General features: G+C 66.6%; 1 protein-coding gene across 5 annotated transcripts; it reads right to left on the bottom strand.

Moving 5' to 3' along the window:
* Window positions 1-1,002: 1,002 nt before the first annotated feature.
* Window positions 1,003-18,567, bottom strand: SH2B2 (SH2B adaptor protein 2). 5 transcript variants are annotated; one of them, XM_051837951.2, is made up of 9 exons: window positions 18,312-18,567; window positions 9,296-10,035; window positions 6,892-6,993; window positions 4,490-4,581; window positions 3,534-3,625; window positions 3,288-3,455; window positions 2,700-2,908; window positions 1,579-1,753; window positions 1,003-1,423 (listed from the first exon to the last, which is right to left on the bottom strand). In XM_051837951.2, exons 2-9 carry the CDS (start codon window positions 10,004-10,006, stop codon window positions 1,095-1,097), a joined length of 1,878 nt encoding a protein of 625 aa, XP_051693911.1. In that variant the 5' UTR covers window positions 10,007-10,035; window positions 18,312-18,567; the 3' UTR covers window positions 1,003-1,094. The 5 variants fall into 5 exon arrangements, with proteins under 5 accessions (XP_051693911.1, XP_069920578.1, XP_051693910.1 ...); XM_070064477.1 differs by having other exon boundaries at window positions 3,288-3,452; XM_051837950.2 differs by having other exon boundaries at window positions 18,316-18,567.
* Window positions 18,568-19,002: the final 435 nt, after the last annotated feature.

The raw sequence follows: 19,002 nt of genomic DNA, 5'->3' as shown, positions 1-19,002 counted from the left end.
CCAAGCACTTGGGCCATCTTCTGCCGCCTTCCCGGGCACATTAGCAACGAAGTGGAGCAGCTGGGACCGGAACCGGTGCTCTTATGGGATGCTGGCATTGCAAGAGGAGCCACAGCGCCAGACCCAATCCCTTCCCTTTCAAACCACACGGCTGCGTCTGACATTCAAGGCCCTTTCTTTCCACTTGGCTGGGCTTGTCCACCCTCGCGCTGCCCCCCACCCCCAACACCTCTACCGCCAGGGCTGCCTGCCCGCCTGGCCGGCCTCCCCACGGGCCGGGCCTGGCACACAGCAGGTATCTGAAAAGGCTGTAGAGGCGCGAATGAAACCGCTCGGGAGACAGCTGCCGCCATCTGTCCGGGCCGCCGGAACAGCCCCAGGGGCCACACTGCGCCTGCGCTTTCCGGAAGCACCGCTCTTGAGTGACAGGCACGAGGTGGCGGCCCCGCCCACAGAGCCCCCGTCCACTTGTTCTCCCTGAATTCACCTTAACCTGGGACACACAGCAGGAGCAGTGCCCGGCTGCAGGCGCCCTGCGCCATGGACGGAGACACTGCAGGCCTAGCGAGCAGGCGCTCGCTGGGCACTGGCTGTGAATCACCCCTGGGTGCTAATGCTCCCCTTCATGGACAAGGGACCGAGCAAACAGTCCTGGCAGGCTTAGCTGTCTGCTCATGCCTGGGCAGAGGGGCGCTGGGGGTCTGTGGCCCCCCAGGTTGGAGGCGGAGTTTGGGCAGGGGGAGGTGGGCTTGGGCTCAGCCAAGAAGGAGGTGGCTGGAATGCTGGGATAGCCCGCAGGGGGCGGCTCTCTGTGGGGGAGCCAGGGTCTCCCAGGTCACCTCTGAGAAACCCGAGCAGCTCCTGCGGCTCGGGGACTGCCCAATGTCCCAGGACGCCAAGGCAGAGAGAGCTCGTGGGGTCCCCTGTCCACACCGCCCGGCCCTCGCGCCCTGGGGCCGAGCCGGGTGGAGGGCAGCAGAAAGCATGAGACGGGAGAGCAGGTGCAGTCCCTAAAACAGGCTCTTTAATAATGGGCATGTCTTCACTGAAGAGCTTCGCTGTCCCACTCGGCGGCGGCCCCGGGGCCTCGGCGCTTAGTAGAACGAGTACTGGTTCTCGACGGCGCGCGCACGGCCCGGCGCGGGCTCCGCGGGCTCCTCGGCCGCGCCGCCCGCCGCCTCCAGCAGGCGCTCGGCGCTGTTGCTGCGGCTGCGCGCGCTGAGCGAGCCCTCGGCGGGGCGCGGGGGTGCGGGCGCAGACACGGCGGACGACGGGGAGGCGCCGCCGGGCGCGTCCGAGGGCGAGGTGGGCGGGCAGGCGGCCAGGCTGGAGAAGTAGTGCGGGCCGCCGGGCTCGGCCCAGCAGGAAGGCGGTGCGGGTGCAGGTGTGGGTGCGGGCGCGGCGCTGGGCGAGGGCCCCGGCTCTGCAATGGGAGGCCGCGGGGCGTCAGCGCCCAGACCCAGGCCCCCGGCAGGGCGCAGGCCCGAGGCCAGGGATCCTGGCCTCTGTGGCGCTGCCGCTCTGCCCCCAGCCCTGACAGTCCCCTTGGTCCGATGCGGGGATGCGGGGTTGACTTACCGGGTGCCGGGGGGCCCTGGGCCCGCACGTAGCTGCGCAAGGTAATGTCGGCGGAGCCCCCAGACTCCAGCGGGATAGGGTGGGTGTGGAAGTGCCGGAGCATGTCTAGCACGGACTGGAACCACAGGTGTTGCACGTGGCATTGGCCGTGGCCGTTCAGGGACAGGCGCAGGTGCTGCGGGCACAGGTAGGCGTGGTCAGTGGCTGGCCTCAGAACACAGGGCTCACTGCCCCACGTTAGAGGTGGGAAAAGTGAGGCTCATGGAGGGGGGAGTGACGTCCCCACAGCCCCAGAACACAGAGCTGGGACGAGAACCCATGTGTGAGGCCCCCAGCCCAGGAGGCCAGGCATCTGTCCCCCATCTCCGCAGAGCCACAGGAGCGGACAGCTCGCCGAGGTCGGCTGCAGTGGGGACATCTGGTTCCTGGCAGGGTGGCCTCTCCAGGGCCCATGTGAGACAGGCAGCTCAGGGCGTGAAGCCACGGGCCTCTGGTTCAGCCCTGTTCTGCTCCCCATGCACCCACAGCAGGAAAGAGCGGCTTTGCTTGGGGGAGGGGGCCCCTGGCAGGAGGGTAGGTCATAGTGGGGGGTCCCCAGCCCGGGGCGGGGAGCTGACCTAGCCAGCGGCAGGCCAGGGGCAGGGTCCTGGGGGTGCCCTCCGTTTCCTCGTGGGCCACACCGCCACCCCTTGTGGTCCTCTGTGCTGTAGCACACGGCTCCCTTCCCTGAGTCCTGTCTGGACCTGCGCTCCGGCTGTCCACACCTCAGCAGCGCTCCTGCACCCCTTCCTGCCCAGCCCGGCCCCTCCTCTCCTGCCCGGCTCTTCGGCCTGTGTGGGCCTCCCTTGTCTGAGCCCGCAGCAGGGGCCCAGGCGGGGTTGGTGGGCTGCCCTGGGCAGGGAGAGGGGCGGCTGAGCCAGATGATGGGACTTGGAGGGCCTGGGGGACCCCAGCCCTGCTTCCAGGTGGCACTGGGTGGGGCCCCTCAGAAGCCCCAGTGCAGTGGGCTCTCCAGCGCACAGTGGGCCAAAGGACTCAACAGCCTGGTTTCTCAGAGGAGCCGGCCCAGGGGAGCGCGGCCACGCCTATGCCCAGGACCAACTCCCGCCCCCAACACTTGCCTTGGCCTTGCCCTGGAAGTTGAAGGTGAGGACGTACTCCCCGGGCCGCGTCTCGCTTTGGCGGATCACGAAGAGGCCGTGGCTCCGGGGCCCGCCCGCCAGCACCAGCTGAGCGGCCTTCACCCGAGACAGCGTCCCGTGGAACCAGGGGTAGTCGGAGAGCTCCAGCTGGGGTTCGGCCTCGGGGTCTGCCTCTGCTCCCTCCTCCCCTGCTGGGGGATGCCCGTGTGAGCGCGCGGGGGGCGGGGCGTGGGGAGAGACAGGGACACGGGCACACATGAGCAAAGAGAAGTAAAATGCAAAGGCAAGGAGCTGACCCAACCCGCTGGTTAAGCATATAAATAAACTTTAAAACTGAGGCACAGGGAAGGAGCCTGGGGTCGCTCTGCCAGGCAGCAACCAACCTGGGACCAAACCGAGTCTCCCGTCCCCACTGAAGTTCAGCAGGAAGGGCCAGGGGCCCGGATGTCCGTGGCAAAGCCAGAGCTATGGACCCAGCGCGGGAAGAGGGGCATTGCAGGGAGCCTGGGGGCTGGGTGGGACCCAGGAGAGGAGGAGGGGCAGGGGTCCCTGGCTGCGCCCCCGCACCTGCGTTACCACTGTCACCGCCGCCGCCGCCAGGAGGCTCCAGGGTCTGCAGGAACGTCTCCAGTGGGACGTGGCCCAGGGACTCTGCCAAGCCATCTCGAGCTCGGCTGTGCGGTGCTGTCACCACGGCAGGTGCTGCTGTCTCTGGGGGCCGGGGCAGGTCCGCTGCTGGGGAAGTGCAGGTGAGAGGTGAGGCCCTGGAGCTGGACCCCTCCCCCACCCCAGCCTGACCCCACGCCCACCTACCGTCCGTCAGGAGCTCACAGCTGCAGGAGGCCACGCGGCTGGCCACACAGCCTCCCCGAGCGCAGGCCAGTTCTGTGTCTTCCTCGCTGTCCCTGCATGGGTCACAAGGCACAAGCTTGTCCTGCCATGGGACCCTGCGCTGCTTATGGAGCCAGGCGGCGGCCGGCCCTACCCTCTGCTCCCCTGGGGTCCGCCTCTGTCCCACCTTTGCCTGGCTCTGTGGCCACCGTGGCAGGGACCAGGCCAGGGGGACCAGAGCCGCTGAGGCTGCACGGCCCCTGCCTGCTAACCCAGGGGCTGGAGACCCTCAGGGGGTGGGAGGGCGTGGTGGTGGGCCCTGCCCAGGGCTTTGTCTCCCCATCTGGGGCGTGCGAGGCTACTTGGACAGCGGCCAGCTGCAGAATTCTGCAGAGTGAGGTCCCGGTTCCCAGGGGCCAGGCAGAGGGTGTGCAGAGCAGGTGGTGGGGTGGGGGCAGGGCAGGGGAAGGATTACAGCACTTCGGGGACAGGCCGCGTCCCCTTAACTGAAGCTGTTAATTAGGAAGCAGCAGCCCCTCCCCTGGGGCCTGGCTCACCCCATTAGCCTGCAGAGCAGCTGCCAAGACTGGCTCTGTCCCTCATCCTCCTCCTCCTCCTCCCCCACCCTCCCCCCGCTGCTCTGCCTGTGCACAGCTGACCGGGGCTGCCCTCTGCCGATCACCCGCCGTGGCTCCCCCCTCTTCTTGGGCTCTCACCAAAACCCCCCTCCTCACCAGCCTCCCCCCTCCCGCCACCCCCAGGCCCTGCCGCTCTGCCCTTCCCTGACTGTTTGCTGGCTCAGCCCTGTTCTTTATTTAGGCCTCCAGACGGGGCTGACACTTCCACCAGCAGGACCTCCGGGAGCCCAGCGCTGGGCCCATTTTCAGTGTTCTGAGGCCCCCCTGGGGGTGGGAGTGGGGTGGGGGATGGGCACTCACACGGGGTCCACACAGCCCTGGATGTCCGCCACCCACGAGTGCTTCTGCAGGGAGTCGATGGTCTCCAGGATGTACTCCGCTCCGTTCTCTACCTGGGGATGAGGCGGCCAGGTCCTGAGCACGGTCAGCGCCCAGCCTCCGGGGCCAGACGGCTCACCGCTCCCCACCCCCACAGCTCTCAGGCACCACCCCAAATGCAGGCCAGGGCCCCGGGCTGCAGCCCCTCCCTCCTGGACTAGTCCCAGGGGGTGGCATCCAGCCCCACTGCTCTCCCAGGGGACACACAGCCCTGGAGGAGGTGGGGGGCAGGGTGGGAAGTCCAGAAGCTGGGCCCATGGCCCGGCAGCCGGTGGTGGGGTTCGAGCCAAGCAGGGAGGTGGACGGGCCAGCCCTGGGCTGATGGCTCACCTGCTTCAGGGCCTGGAACTCTACCACTGTGGCCACATCCCTGCTGAGGCCAGCCGATCCTGCTCATCGGCTCGCTCTCTTTTTTTAAGGGTTTATATATATATGTATATATATATATATATATTTTTTTTTTTGACAGGCAGAGTGGACAGTGAGAGAGAAAGACAGAGAGAAAGGTCTTCCTTTGCCGTTGGTTCACCCCCAATGGCCACTGCAGCTGGCGTACTACAGCCGGCGCACCGCGCTGATCCGAAGCCAGGAGCCAGGTGCTTCTCCTGGTCTCCCATGTGGGTGCAGGGCCCAAGCACTTGGGCCATCCTCCACTGCACTCCCTGGCCATAGCAGAGAGCTGGCCTGGAAGAGGAGCAACCGGGACAGAATCCGATGCCCCAACCGGGACTAGAACCCGGTGTGCCGGTGCCGCAGGCGGAGGATTAGCCTAGTGAGCCTCGGTGCCAGCCTCTCTCTCACTCTTAAGATCGATTTGTTTGAAAGAGTTATGGAGAGAGGGTTCCCTCCCCAGATGGCTGCGATGTGCCAAGGCTGGGCCAGGCTGAGGCCGGGACCCAGGAGCTTCTTCTGGGTCACCCGTGTGGGTGCAGGGGCCCAAGGACTTAGGCCATCTTCTACTGCTTTCCCAGGCCATAGCAGAGGGCTGGATTGGAAGTGGAGCAGCCGGGACTCAAACTGGTGCCCATATGGGATGCCGGCACTGCAGGCAGTGGCCTTATCCACTAGGCCATAGCACTGGCACCTTTGCTCGTCATCCGAGCTCCTCCCAACAGCCCCATAAGAGAGGTGATTCACGGTCTCCGTTGCAGAGAACAAGATGGAGGTTCAGAGACCTGGGCTGCGAGCTGTGTTCTTGGCCACCTTCAAGCGCCCCTGTCACAGCACAGTCACTGGGGACAGCGCCTGGCCCAGCTCCTAAGGTGCCAACCACATACCTAAGACCCCCACCTGAGTGCAGGGTTTACTCCTGACTCCGGCTCCTGACCCCAGCTTCCTGCTAACTGCCCGGGGGACAGCAGTGAGGCTCAGTAGCTGGGTTCCTGCCACCCACGCCGGAGACCTGGACGGAGCTCCCAGCTCCTGGCTGCAGCCCTGGCTCAGTCGTGGCTGTCACGGGCTTTGGGGAATGAACCAGGGCGTGGGACATCTCTCCTTCTCTGTCTCAGTAAAGCGAAACTGGGTCCCAGTGTGGGGCTGGCAGGCAAGCTCCGGTGGCCCCTGGGCTCTGAGTGCAGTCAGCAGCAGGGGGCCCACCAGGTGGGCAGGGGCTGTGTCCCCAGTGCCAGGCCCGGGGTGACTCGGGGGTTGAGGTTGGCATATGTTTGCGAGATGAGTGAGTTTGTGACCGAACACTCAGGGACGGGCACAGACAGAAACCCAGCCAGGAGCTTGGAGAGCAGGGTGGGGGCCGCGTGCAGTGTAGAGTGGGCGGGCCCAGGCCTCCCAGGGGACGGCGGCTCATAAACACCCTCTGAATCATCCCAGGAGGCACAGGGACTGGCACAGCTCTGGCAGCCAGGGAGCTGTGCCCTCTGCATCCCCAGCACGGGCCGGCCCAGGGCTGTCCCCAGACTCCTGGAGAGGGGTGTGTGTGCCTCCCCCCACCCACCCAGCCTCTGTGTCCTCAGGGGGCGGGGCTGGTTCCCACACTCCAGTGCGCTGCCTGCGGGGGTATTTGCATAACTGCTGCCAGCCGGCCACCAGCTCCTGCCCCTGCCCGTGGGAGGGTTGGCTCCAGTGGGGGAAGTGAAACCCTGGTGAGCTTCGCCCAGCCCCAGCAGGAAATGGGCACACGGGCCCAGATGGCAGGCAGTGCCTGAGGCCCCCGGCTCGAGTCCTAGCCGTGCACCGGACATATGCCCTGGAGTCCTGGTACCCCACCCCGAACCCCTGCTGCCTGCTGTGGGCTCTGGGGCCTGGCCTTGCCCCCCGCCCTGCCCCGCGGTGACCTCACGGGCCCCTGGCCGCCAGGGCCAGCTCACCTTGAGTACGAACGTGTTGTCCTTTTCTGGCATCTCCAGGGGCATGGTGGTGCGGACCTCCAGGACGGCCGACAGGGGGATGCTGACCTTGGGCCTGGAGGCCTGGGGAGGGCGGCGGGAGGGGCCGTGAGAGGGCTGCCCCCCACCCCCCCTTTCTCATCTCCCCACCCTCCCCAGCTCCCAGGTCGGAGCGGCCCTCGGCTGAGGGCTTGGGGTGCTGTGATCCCCACTTCCCAGATGGGGACGTTGAGGGAGGACGCGCTGAGCAACCAAGGGCCCCCTTCCAACAGCCGCACAGCAAGTCCAAGACAGAGCGGGGACTCACACATGAGTGTCGCAGCCCTGAGCCCGGAGCGGGCGGCCCCCGCCAGGCTGCCCCCACATCTGTGGTTGTCACAATTCGGGGCCTTGACCCATCACCCCAATACACGTGGCACTGTGGCCCAGTGCGCATGCCCAAAGCAAGCATCCCACCTGCCAACAGGGACCCCCACCACAGACGGGCGTGCTACATTCCCGTTCTCCCCGGGGTCTGTTACCAAAATAAACGAATGAATAAATAAAACGAGGAGACTTTCAGGAACAAGGCAGGGCTTTGTCTCCAGGAACGGTCAGAGGGACCAGTGTTCCCCAGCTGGCTGCGGTTTTCACCGAGGTGAGCTGGCCGCTCTGCCCCCACGCCCCTGGCTGAGCCTCCGAGGGCCCCCGGGGCTGGGCTCGGGCTCCAGGACAGGGGCTTTCCAAGGAGGAAGGGGCAGGGCCACACGTGGACAGGAATTCCACCGCCCCGCAGGCCCAGGGCCTGGTGACTGGGGGGCCTGCGGACGGGTGGAGGCGGCCCCTCTGCTGGCACAACCCATGCTTCCAGAGTGCACACCCTCAGGTGGACACTGAGGCCGCCTGGCTCCTGCTTGTGGGGGCCCAGCGCTCCCCCCCCCCCACATTTGCACCCTGAAGTGCAATGGCTTGTGACGGCTCCCCAGGAGCAGGGCTGGCCTCGCACTGTGGGCGGGGCAGGAAGCCTGCAGACGCCAAGCCCCTGACGGCTCCAAAGGCTGTAGCTGCAAAGAGCGAGGGCAGATCTGGGCAGTGGGCGGGCACACAGGCCGTGGGGGATGTTGGGGTCCTGGGGGAGGACACGTTTGGAAATCCCAACCTGAGCCCTTACTGTGTCCTGTGGTTTGTTTCCCAGGGGTTCCTGTGCAACAGGCTCTGGCCCCCTTAAGAGGTGGGGCCTAGCCCAAGGTGGGTGGGTCCCGGGGAGGGAGGCGCTGTCCCAGGAAGGGATTTTCGAAGTCCTCCTGGGACCCTGCTTCTTGCAGGGCCAGGCCACCCCCTCTGCCATCTTGTGACAGCCCAGAGCCTCAGCCTCTGCCCGAAGTTCAGCCTCTACATAAACCTCTTCGCTCTGCACAATCCCGGCGGCCGAAGTTTTCCGACAGTAACAGAGGACAAGTGGGAGATCATGCACGCCCCACTGAGCCACGGGCCCCACTCCTGAATACCCCCACTTGCAAAGGAGGGCCTGAAGTCAGACCACATGCCTTCCCTAGGGGGCCGAGGACCCCCGCAGCACGGAAGAGGGTGGAGCCGGCACCAGCTGCTGCACTATTTCCAGACGGGCAGCTGTGGCTGCCACTCACTGCTGGGGGCGGGAGGCCCCCCTGGGCCTCTGCCCTTGCCCTTTGGGTGACCCCGCTAAGCCCCACCCCTCACTGGGCCTCAGTCTCCCTGTTTGCCAGGAGTGGAGCTGAGCTGAGCGGTGGATTTCGCTCAGGGACCCGAGAGAGCGCCTGGCCCACAGCCATGGGGACAGGGAGGGGGAAGGCTGGGGGTCCTGGGACTGGGGAGATGGCTCTTTAGGGACCCAGTGCTGGGACGCCACCTCTCCGGGAGCGATGCCGGGGTGGGGGCACCCAGAGTTGCTCCAACATGCGGAGAGGTGCAGAGACAGCCCTGGGAGTGAGGGGGCGGAATCCCGACTCCATGCTCCTTTCTGGGGACCACGGTGGGGGGGGTCTCTGCCATCTGGGAGGCTTGGGGACCCCGCGCCCACCTTGCTGGGATACACAGGGGCTCTAAGAAAGCAGGCACCTCCGGGGGCACTCACGCCCCCTTTCCAAACCCCAGAGGAGACCCAAAGCTGCCTCCGCCCCCAAGAGGCAAGCAGGTCAGGGCCTGGTCAGGGCCAGAAAGCTCACTCAGGTGGGCGCTGGGTACGGCCGCAGGGAGGCAGACACCCCTCCTGGCGCGCGGCGAGAACAGAGCAGCGCTGGGAATGCGCAGTGCGCAGGCGCAGCCAGCGTCTCCTTCCGCATCACGCACCGAGAAATGGCAGGTACCGGACATCAGGGCCTGTGGGTCAGACGGGGCCTGGCACCGCCCCAGCTCCGGCTGCACTCACCTTGGGCGGCACGAAGAACTCGAGGCGGAAGCGCTCGCCGGCCACGGCCCTACGCAGCAGCAGGCGGCACTTCTGCCACTGGCCAGCGCCGCCGGGGCCCGCGGCCGCGTCGTCGGCCACCATGAAGCGCAGCGCGCCCTCGCGCTGAATGTCCACCAGCTCTACCTTGGCCGCCAGCGTCCGCGACAGCCGCAGGCGCCGCGTCCACTTGTCGCGCGGCTCGGCCTGGGGCTCGGCAGCGGCGCGCGGGGTGGCGTCCGGTTCCGGCGACGCGCGCCGGTGCCACATGTCGCGCACGCCGTCCACCACACATAGGCTCATGTTGCGCAGCGAGAAGCCCTTGCGGACGCGCGCCTTGGCCGCCGCGTGCGTCGAGACGTCCTCGGAGCTGCGCGAGTGGCCGTGAGCGGCCGCCTTGATGGCCGGGGTCCCCGCCGGCCCTGGCTCCATGGCGGCGGTGCGCTCAGCCGTGCCCCGCGCTGCCGGCCCGGCCACCAGCACACGGCGCACCTCCTCGCCGAAGGCGTCCAGGAAGTTGGCGGCGAAGTGGCGGGAGAAGGAGGCGCCGGCGTCGGGCGTGTCGTAGGCTGGGTGCTCCTGCAGGAAGCGGCAGAACTTGTGCGCGAAGTCCACGGCGGCCACCTGGGCGTGCAGCTCGCAGAACTCCCGCCAGTCCGGGACCGGAGCCGGGCCGGGGCCGGCGCCATTCATGGCTCCCGTCCCATCGCAGCCCCCTGCGGCTGCGGGCGAGAAGAGGGCCAGGGTGACTTGCGTGTCCGCTGACCTGCCCCGTGTGTGCACTGGGGGGCCGTGGCAGGCCGCCCCTTGGAGCAGGGCCCGCGTACGAAGCCAAGGGCAGATGGGGAGGCGGGAGGCCGGCCCCTGCACTCCTCAACCTCTCCCCCAAACAGCGGTTGGGGGGCGGGGTCGTTTCTGGGCAGGGAATACAGATGTCAAGAGGGGTCCCCATGCACCTCCAGTGACCCCTCCTGAGGGCCCCAAGGCAAGGTGGGCAGGTCACATGCTAGAACCCATGCCCAGCCCTCTCCCCCAGTCCAGGCCGGCGTCCTGCAGCCGTAGCTCTCGTGCTGTCCGAAGCCACTTGGGCAGCAGCTTCCAAGGTCCCTCGGGGCCCTAACACCATCCACCTGCGCCTCAGGAGACGTCATCATGCCCAAAACGAGGCACATGGGTTCCACCTCCGCTCAGACGCCTGCAGGAGCTCCCATTACACTCAGCGAAAGACCGAGGCGCGCCACACTCTCTCTCTCTCTACCTCTCTGGACTTACCGCTGTCCCTCAACTGAACCCGCCCCCTGGCCATTGCACACACACGTGAGACCCAGTCTTTCCAGCCCTGGAAAGCCTCTCCCCCTCCCTCACCTCTTTTAGATTTCTGCTCAATTATCATCGAGTGCCATAGCTTTCCCCAACGGCTCCACCAAGCCCCCTGCTCCGTCTGCGGCTGCTGTCCCCTCTGTCCCCTCCTCCACCCGACACACCTACCCACATCGTCTCCACCTCCTTCCTTTTGGCAATGCAGGGATTGCCCCAGTCCTGTAGGCCTCGGTATCCCAGGGCTGGACACACGGCAGGCGCTCAGCAAACCACGAACCGAATGATGCGTCCAGCACACCTGGCGTGCTGCGGCTGTCAGCACCGGAGCCCACCCACCAGGCCCGAGGACGCACTGCTTGGTGTCGCGTGACAAGCTGGGACCAGGGCTTTCACCAGGGTCTGGGTGACTCTGGGCCTCGGTCTACCACCTCCCCAATTCCACTCCTGTTCCCACCTTTAGGAGGAGTTCCCGTCCCGAGCCCGCCGTCTGGTAGCAGTCCCGGTGCAGGATCCCAGCCGGCGCCACTGTGACCCCTACCACCTGGGGGCCTTGTCTGCTGTGAGCATGTGGCCCCTCCAGGCCAGGGTGCAGAGGACCCAAGGAGGGAAAGTGGGGGTGTGTGTAACGTGGCCCCGCCCTGCGGAGCCCTCCCCTGCCCTCCCAGGAGCCACAGGTTTCCCGGAATGCCCCGCCCTGCCAGCTCCTGGGATCCAAACCCTGTAATTAAACGCCAGGTAAAAATAGCTGCCCCACTTCGGTGAGATCCTGGCGGGGGCCTCTGGGCCGGAGGGCACCATGGGGATTCCCCCTGTCCTCAGGCAGCCCCGGGAGGTGTGTGTGTGTCGGGGGAAGACGGGTGGTGGAGCAGGAGGGTAGCAGGGAGCCAGGCAGGCTTCCTCCTGGAGGTGCGGCTTGCACAAGGGAACGAAGGCGCTGCAGGTCTGAGTACTGGCCGGGGAGCAGGACTTAGCAGGACATTGGGAGCTGGTGGCTGTGTTCAGAGCCCATGGAGGCGGGGGCACCCTGGCCTGTCTTCCTTCCCTCTCCTCCTGCTTTCTGCACCTGGCTAACTCCATCCACCCTTCGATAATTTATCCGGGGGCCGGCGCTGTGGCGCAGCAGGTAAAGCTGCCACACGCAGTGCCGGCATCCCCTACAGGCTCAGGTTCAAATCCTGGATGCTCCACTTCTGATTCAGCCCCCTGCTAATGCACCTGGGAAAGCAGTAGAAGATGGCCCAAGTGCTGGGGCCCCTGCACCCACGTCGGAGACCCAGAAGCTCCTGACTAGTCCAGCTCCAGCTGTTGCGGCCATTTGGGGACTGAACCAGCAGATGGAAGACCTCTCTCTCTGCCTCTTTTTAACTCTGCCTTTCAAATAAATATATCTTTAAAAAAATAAAATAAAAATGAAAAAAGCTTATCTGGGGGTTGTTTCTTGCAGGAAGCCTTCCCTATGACCCTCCCTGCCCCAAACCAGGCTGGCCCAAGGGTCTCCTCTGAGCGCGCACCTGTCTGTCTCACTAGAAAACTTGGCGCTTCCGGGTGCCCCTGGATCCTGCTTCCATGCACGCCTCTCCGGCTGGCAGGGGCTCTCCTTGAGGGCTGGGGCGGGCCTGAGTCACATCCCAAGCGGTGGCATTTGCTTTTCCCCCGGGGGTGGACGTGGGCACACACCTGCCACCACTGCGGCCACCACCATGGCCTCCAGGGACAGTGGAAAGAGCAGGCTGAGGCTGAGGCCGGGGCTGACCTGGGGGCGGGGGTAGGGGAGGGTGAGGTAGAAGTTTCCTAGGCTGGGGCTGCGGCTCAACCCACGGCGCGCCACGTTCACCCAGCGGCCCGTGCACCCCTGTACCACTGGGACCACGGGCAGGGCCCCACGCTGACCACTCCCCCAGCCTCTGAGCCTCACTTCAAACTCACGATCGGTTAAGCTAAGTCGGGGCTCTGCTCACTCCCAGCTCCCTGCCAGAGCACACCCTCGGAGGCAGCGGTGGACGGCTTGGGTGCTTGGGCCCTGGCCACCGGTGAGGGAGTCAGAGAGGAGCTCCGGGCTCCTGGGTTTGCGGTGGCCCAGCCCTGCCTGTTGCGGGCATTTGTGGAGTGAACCAGTGGACACGGGATGGACGCCTCTGTCTCTCCGTCCTTCCCAATAAAGAAAGGAACCAGGGGCCAGCACTCTCCGCCATTCCAGCCCACGGGCAGCATGGCCAGGGCCAGCGTGACCTCTGTCATTTGCAGGTCACCCCTGACTCAGATGTGGGTCAAGGAGGGGCCCTGCCTGGGGTGGTGAAAGGAGCGGTACCAGGTACCTCGCAGCTGCCCCCACGTCTGGGCTGGGCTGGGGATTTCTCTCCCAGGGAACGCTGGCCTTCTGGTCTCTGCCAGCACTGCCTTCCTCTCCCTTCTCCCCCTCCCCCTCTCCCACCCGCCCCCTTCCGGGACCCCCCCCCCACGGCCCTGCAGCTGAAGGCTGGGGCTGACTGTCACCTATGAGGAGCAGGGCCGCCAGCCCGGATGCATCACCTGGGTTTTTCAGGCTCAGCTGGGCACTCTGGCTTTTCCCCCAGGGAAAACTGTGCGGTTTTTTTTTTGTTTTTGTTTCCATCTCCACTGGGATGGGGCTTTGGAGGGGCGGGGCAGGGGGCGGAGGGAGCCCGGTTGAGGCCCCTTGCGCGGGGCCACCACCTCTCCTGACCCCCGCCCTCTGCTCAGCCAGACCCGCCAGTCCAGACTTGGGCTGGGGGGAAGGGGGCGGCCGGCTTTCCGGCGGTAAAAATAGCGCTGACAATTGGAAAATGAAGAAAAAAAAACCAGCCGGTTCTCAGCCCCCGCCGGCGAGCAGTTCCGGACCCCAGGGCCCGGCCGTTCCTTAAAATATTGATGAGGCCGCCCGGCCGCCCCCGCTAATGGGCCGGTGGCCAATCGATGCACGCGCGGGGGGCGGGGCCGGCTGCAGGGAAGACCCCACCCAGTACCCGCCCCGCCCCGCTCCGGAGCCCCCTGGCCTGTGTCCTCGCTGCACTGCACACAGACAACCCAGCAGGCAGACAACCCAGGGCGGGAAGGGGCAGAGGCTCAGGGCCTGAGGGGGGCTCTGGTCTGGAACTAATCACGGCGGGGAACTGAGGCCCCCCCAAGGCCCCCCCCTGCCCCCGGCCTCGCCCCAACACAGGAGCCACAACCTGGCTCTACTGAGACCCCTGGTCCTCCGTGCCTCTCCAGGCCTGGCCCTTGACTGAGAAGCCTCCTGGCTCCTTGTTCTTGCTGCAGCCCCTGGCCCCCTGCCTCAGCGGGGCCCGCACAGGGATGACACCCCTCACCTCCCCAGAGGTGGTCCCCCCAACCCGGGGCAGGCCCTGCACCAGGGCTTCGGCCAGAGGGACGATACGGCTGGATTCTTTCCCACTCAGGGCATCTCCACTCGCCCCGTGCCCCTGGCAGAAGTGGGTGTGAGTGGGGCCCTTCTGTGGAGCCCCCTGGCTCTGGGGTGGGCAGGTTCTGAGCCGTGGCCACCCCCACCTCCCCCACCCCTGCAGCCTGACCATCTCCCCAGGGCCACTTGTGGTCGTGGGGACAGCAGAAGGGTTAAAAGCCTGGGGTTTGGAGCCGGGCTGTCTGGCCCTGAATCCCAGCTTGCCTGCTTCCTTGCTGAGTGACACGCCCCCCTCCGTGCGTGGCCCCCTGGGGCCTGGGTTTCCTCCCTCGTTCAAGGGGAGGGTGAGAGCAGACGGAGTTTGTTTAAAACTCAAAGCTGCTTCTACTTCCTAAATATCTCGCATCCGTTCCCACTTCCTCCCACCGCTCCTCCCGGCACCCGCCAGCCACCCCCCCACCCCCCACCACCAGCGGCCAAGGTGAGCTTTCTAGAATCCACATCGGATTGGGCCATGCCTCTCATCAGAGAGGACTCCCTGGCGCCCAGGGAGAGAGTCTAGCATCCCACACGCACTGGGCCCCGTTGTGTCACGCACGCATGGTGCAGGCAGCTCCAGGGCTATAGCAAGACTGGGGAGTCCCAGGTCCGTCCTGCCCTCGGGCAGGCGCCACTCCCTACAGGGACTGATTCCTGGGGAGTGGCCCCTGGGAGGGCGCAGCAGGAGCCCTGGTGCCTGCTTCTGGGAGGAATATGCCCACTCGTACCCACAGGGGCACTCTGAGAGGCGGGGTGCAGGAGCAGGGGCACCCAGAGCGGGGCACTGCAGGAAGCAGAGGTCAAGCGAGCAGGAAGTGGGGGCCCCGACACAGCTAAGCCAGGGCCCACTGTCCTGCACCTGCCGCTGGACAGTTCCTGGTCTCTGCAGGTGGACAGCAGGCCAGGCTTGCTCTGGCTGCCCTGAGCCAGCTGTCGCCTACTTCGTCCTGCCCTCCTGGGGTCACACAGCAGAGGTGCCCCCTGTCCAGCCTTGGCCTGAGCCTTGCAGCCTCCTCCCCTCTCCCCCCTGTGAAGGGCCTCGTCTCGGCACCCCCTCTGTCTCCCCGGCTTTTTTCCTGACATGCATGTATCAGAGCCTCCTGAGACCCCAGAGCTGTGGACGCTGCAGGTGTCTGCTAAGTAAGCGTCCCCGCGCCGTCCTCCGAGTGCCCAGCCTGGCCCCCCCTCCAGGGACCTCAACTCAGCACTTCCAAGTTCAAGTCCATCCTCATCCTGCCACGCCCACTGTCAGCACTCACCCTGGCACTGCCCCGCCTACTCCCACTCCTCTGCACCAATAGCCAGCAGCCCCCCCCACTCACACCCCCTGCCTGTCCACAACACAGCAAGGCTTGTCACGCCTGCCACCAGAGAGAACGAAACCCAAGCCCTGCTTCCCCCGGCGGAGCCAAGCGAGGCCGCCACACTCCCACGCAGCCGTGCCCGGCTCACTCTGCCCCGACAGGTGTGGGCTGTGACCTCGACCTGAGGTCACACCTGCTGTCCCCTGGGGAAAGGTCACAGCCATAAAAACGACCCAACCACGTGAGGGGGGGAAGAGAAACCTCCCCGGGCCCCAGAGCTGCGGCTGCTCCTTTGGCCCTCTGTGGACGGTGACAACTGGGTGGGGACGCGGGCGCCAAGGCTGGACCAGAACCCCATGGGGACGGCGGTCAGGAGGCCGGATGCAGGCAACCTGTGGCCCCTACACCCTGGCAGGAGGTGAGGCCCAGGCGCCTGTCACACAGGCGTGGTCTGCAGGCCCGGATTGCCGGCTGAGTGACTGTGGGCGAGTCATTCCACCTCCCCGAATTTGCTTGCCGCTCTGTAACATGGGGGTAATAATAGAACCAAGGCAGGCGTTGGGCCCTGAGTTAAGTCCCCCTCGCCCCACAGGGGAGGGCCTGGGCTGCAGGCCCGGCTCTGACTCCCGCTCCAGGTTCCTGCTGACCCAGGCCCCGGGAGGCCGTGGTGATGCCTCCAACAGTTGGGTCCCTGCACCCACTTGGGAGACCGGGATTCAGTTACTGGCTCCATTGAGGGAGGGCTCCCTCACTTTGTCTCTCCCCCAGTGCCCCTCAAATAAGCTAATTAAAAAAAAAATAGTACCCAGGGCCGGCGTCGTGGTGTATCTGGTAAAGCCACCACCTGAGACACTGGCATCCCCTATGGGTGACAGTTCGGGTACCGCCTGCTCCATTTCCGATCCAGCCCCCTGCTAATGCCCCTGGGATGCATCCCAAGTGAGGGGTGGCCCAGGTGCTTGGGGCCCTGCACCCACGTGGGAGACCTGGATGAGGTGCCTGGCTCCTGTGGGCATTTTGGGAGTGAACCAGTGGATGGAAGATCTCCCTCTCTCTCTGTCTCTCCCTCTCTCTCTATAGCTCTGCCTTTCAAATACATCTTAAAAATAGTACCCAACCCACAGGATTAGGACTGCACTGACGCCCTTAACCTGGCCCAGTCACTCAAAACCGGAAGCTTGGGGCCAGCACGGCGCAGTATCGTAAGCTGCCAACCGGGACGCGGGCATTGCGCCAGAGCGCCGGGTCCCAGTCCCGGCTGCTCCGCCTCCAGTCCAGCGCCCTGCTATGTGCCTGGGAAGGCAGTAGAAGATGGCCCAGGTACTTGGGTCCCCGTCAATGGATGGAGCTCCTGGCTCTGGCCTGGCCCAGACCTGGCCGTTGCAGCCATGTAGGGAGTGAGCCAGCAGGTGGAAGATCTCCCTCCCTCTCTATCACTCTTTCATTATAAATAAGTAAATTCAGGAAGGAAGGAAGGAAGGAAGGAAGGGAACAAATTGCAACTATCAGCCCTGGAAGGCCCAGGCTCCATCTGGGTGGAGCACACACTGCCCACTCCCCAGGGCGAAGCCCCCAGCTCCGGGGGTGCGTGTTTGGGAGTCTTCCCTAGGAAACCCACATGATGGAGGACGAGGGGTTTAGAAACTTGAACCCTTGGCTACCTAGCACCGTTCAACCCAGGAAGCCCTGGCCAATCCCCGCCCACCCCTGCCAGGGGATGGAGGACCCCTGCCCCATGGTGGGGACCAGAGTAGAAGGGAGCAGCTGGCGGGGAGACTGCCTCAGAGACCCCCATGAATGCTGCCACCCCAGCCTAATTAGCAAAGCTGGCTTCCCCCAGACCACTCCCCATCGAGACCCCTCCCCACATTCCCGGAGGGGCGGGGTTCCAGCCCTGTAGCTTTCTGCTCTCTGGTCGGAGCAGGAAGACCAGGAGGGCGGGGATCTATTGAAGGCAGCCCAAGCCTCTTAGGGAGTCTGGTCCCCCCACCCCAACAAGTGCCCACTCACCCCATACTCCCGGGCCTGCGCTGGAGCCGACCCTCTTCCAGGTCTTAACCGGCAGGCAGACAGCACCGCCCGCTTTTGCCAGGGAGTCTAGTGTTGGCCCAGGCACAGAGGCCGGGTTCAGCCCAGGTCTGTGCCCACCCTGAGGTTCTGTCTGCACCAGCTCGCTGGGAATGTGGATTCTGGCTTATTTGCGTTCACGGTCCCCGGGCCGCCCTGCCTGGCTCCAGAGAGGCCCCGGTCACTGCCGTCTTCTCTCCCCGAAGTCGGGGGTTGCTGGGAGCACGGCGCATCCCTGCCTGGGTCTGGGCTCGGCCCGGTGAGCAGGCGCGGTTCTGGCCCGCGCTGCCTGCAGGTTCCTCAATGGCCGAGGCCCGGGGGCCTGAATGGAGCGCACGAGCCCGCCCCTTCTTAAAGGCGCCGGCCTCCCGGGCACCCTCGGCCACCCTCCCCGCCAACTGGGGCTGCCGAGGAGCGCCTAGGGTGGGCGGGCCGCGGGTGGTGACCGTGAGAAAGGGGGCCTGGGCCGAGCGGAGGGCGTGCCGGGCCCAGAGACTGTGGCCTGGATGGGGACCCTCCCAACGCCAAGCCGTGGCCCTCACCTCAGTCTGGGTTGACCCTCCCCTCTCTCCCAACCCAGGGCAGAGACCCAGGCGCCCCCTCCCCCCGAGCCAAACCCCCCCACCTCCGCCCACCGCCCAGCCTGGGCCCTTGGAGGGGGCGGGGGCGCAGCTGCTCCGCAGGCGGCTCGGGGGTCGCAGAGCCGATCCCACCCCGGGCGCATCCCCTCCGTCGCGCGCCCTTCTCCGCCCCCCCCCCCGACACCCGCGCACACAAAGACGCCACGCGCGGACAGGGGCTCGTGCCGCCGCGCTCCCCGGAGCAGCCGTGCGCACACGCGCGCACGCCCTCGGGACCAGTCTGGGGGCCGGGGACACGCAGGCCGTACCTACAGGCGCGCAGCGGTGGCCGCGCGGGCCGGGGCGCCGGTGGAGCGCTGCCCGGACCGCGGCCGGGCTCCTGGGGCCCGGCGGCTCATGGCCCGTGGCCGGGCTGGGCTCCCTCCCGGCGGGAGCTGGCTGCGGCGGCGGCGGCGGCGGCGGCGGCTCCTCCTCCCTGGTCCACAACCTCGAAGGCTCGTGCGCCGCTCGCGGCCCCCGCGCGGTTCTCCCGGAGGCCGAGCCCCGCGCGCTCTGAACCCAGCCCCGCGCCCCCCCGCCCGCAGGCGCGCGCGCCGGCCCCGCCCCCGCCGCGCGCTCCGCCCCGCGCCGCGCCGGCCCCGCCCCCGCCGCGCCCCCCGCCCTCCGCCGAGCCCGAGCAGCGCCCGCGGAGGGCGCTCGCTCCTTCCCGGCGGTGGCGAAGCCGATACCGCCCAGCCTTAGGGCCCTTAGGGCCTGGGAGCTGGGCCGGAGCAGCGGGAGGCTGGGGTCGCCGTGTCGCGGGGCGGATCCCAGACCCGGCGCCAGATTGCTCCCCCGCGCGGCGTGGTCCCCTAGACCCTTTGGTGGTGTCCGGTGTTGGAGGAGGGGTGGACGCCCTCGCAGCGCCCCTCGATGGCTGGCGACTGCCGCGGTAGCCAGACGGGGACAATGGGAGTCAGCCGGAGGCCCTAATGTCGCAACCGGGGAAGCCGACGTCTG

This window comes from Oryctolagus cuniculus, chromosome 19, assembly GCF_964237555.1.
Source record: "Oryctolagus cuniculus chromosome 19, mOryCun1.1, whole genome shotgun sequence".
Taxonomy (NCBI): Eukaryota; Metazoa; Chordata; class Mammalia; order Lagomorpha; family Leporidae; genus Oryctolagus; species Oryctolagus cuniculus.
Note: the sequence above shows the minus strand (reverse complement) of the source record. Positions and strands in the feature narration are given on the sequence as shown.

What these genes read in the sequence shown, in the direction of transcription:
- SH2B2 (XM_051837951.2), bottom strand. Translation starts at nt 10,006, where the DNA reads ATGAATGGCGCCGGCCCCGGCCCGGCTCCGGTCCCGGACTGGCGGGAG. An exon ending in CAGGGCTGTGTGGACCCCGT is followed by an intron (nt 3,626 to 4,489) that starts GTGAGTGCCCAT and finishes TGACCCATGCAG; the next exon opens with GGACAGCGAGGAAGACACAG. An exon ending in CTGTGAGCTCCTGACGGACG is followed by an intron (nt 3,456 to 3,533) that starts GTAGGTGGGCGT and finishes GCACTTCCCCAG; the next exon opens with CAGCGGACCTGCCCCGGCCC.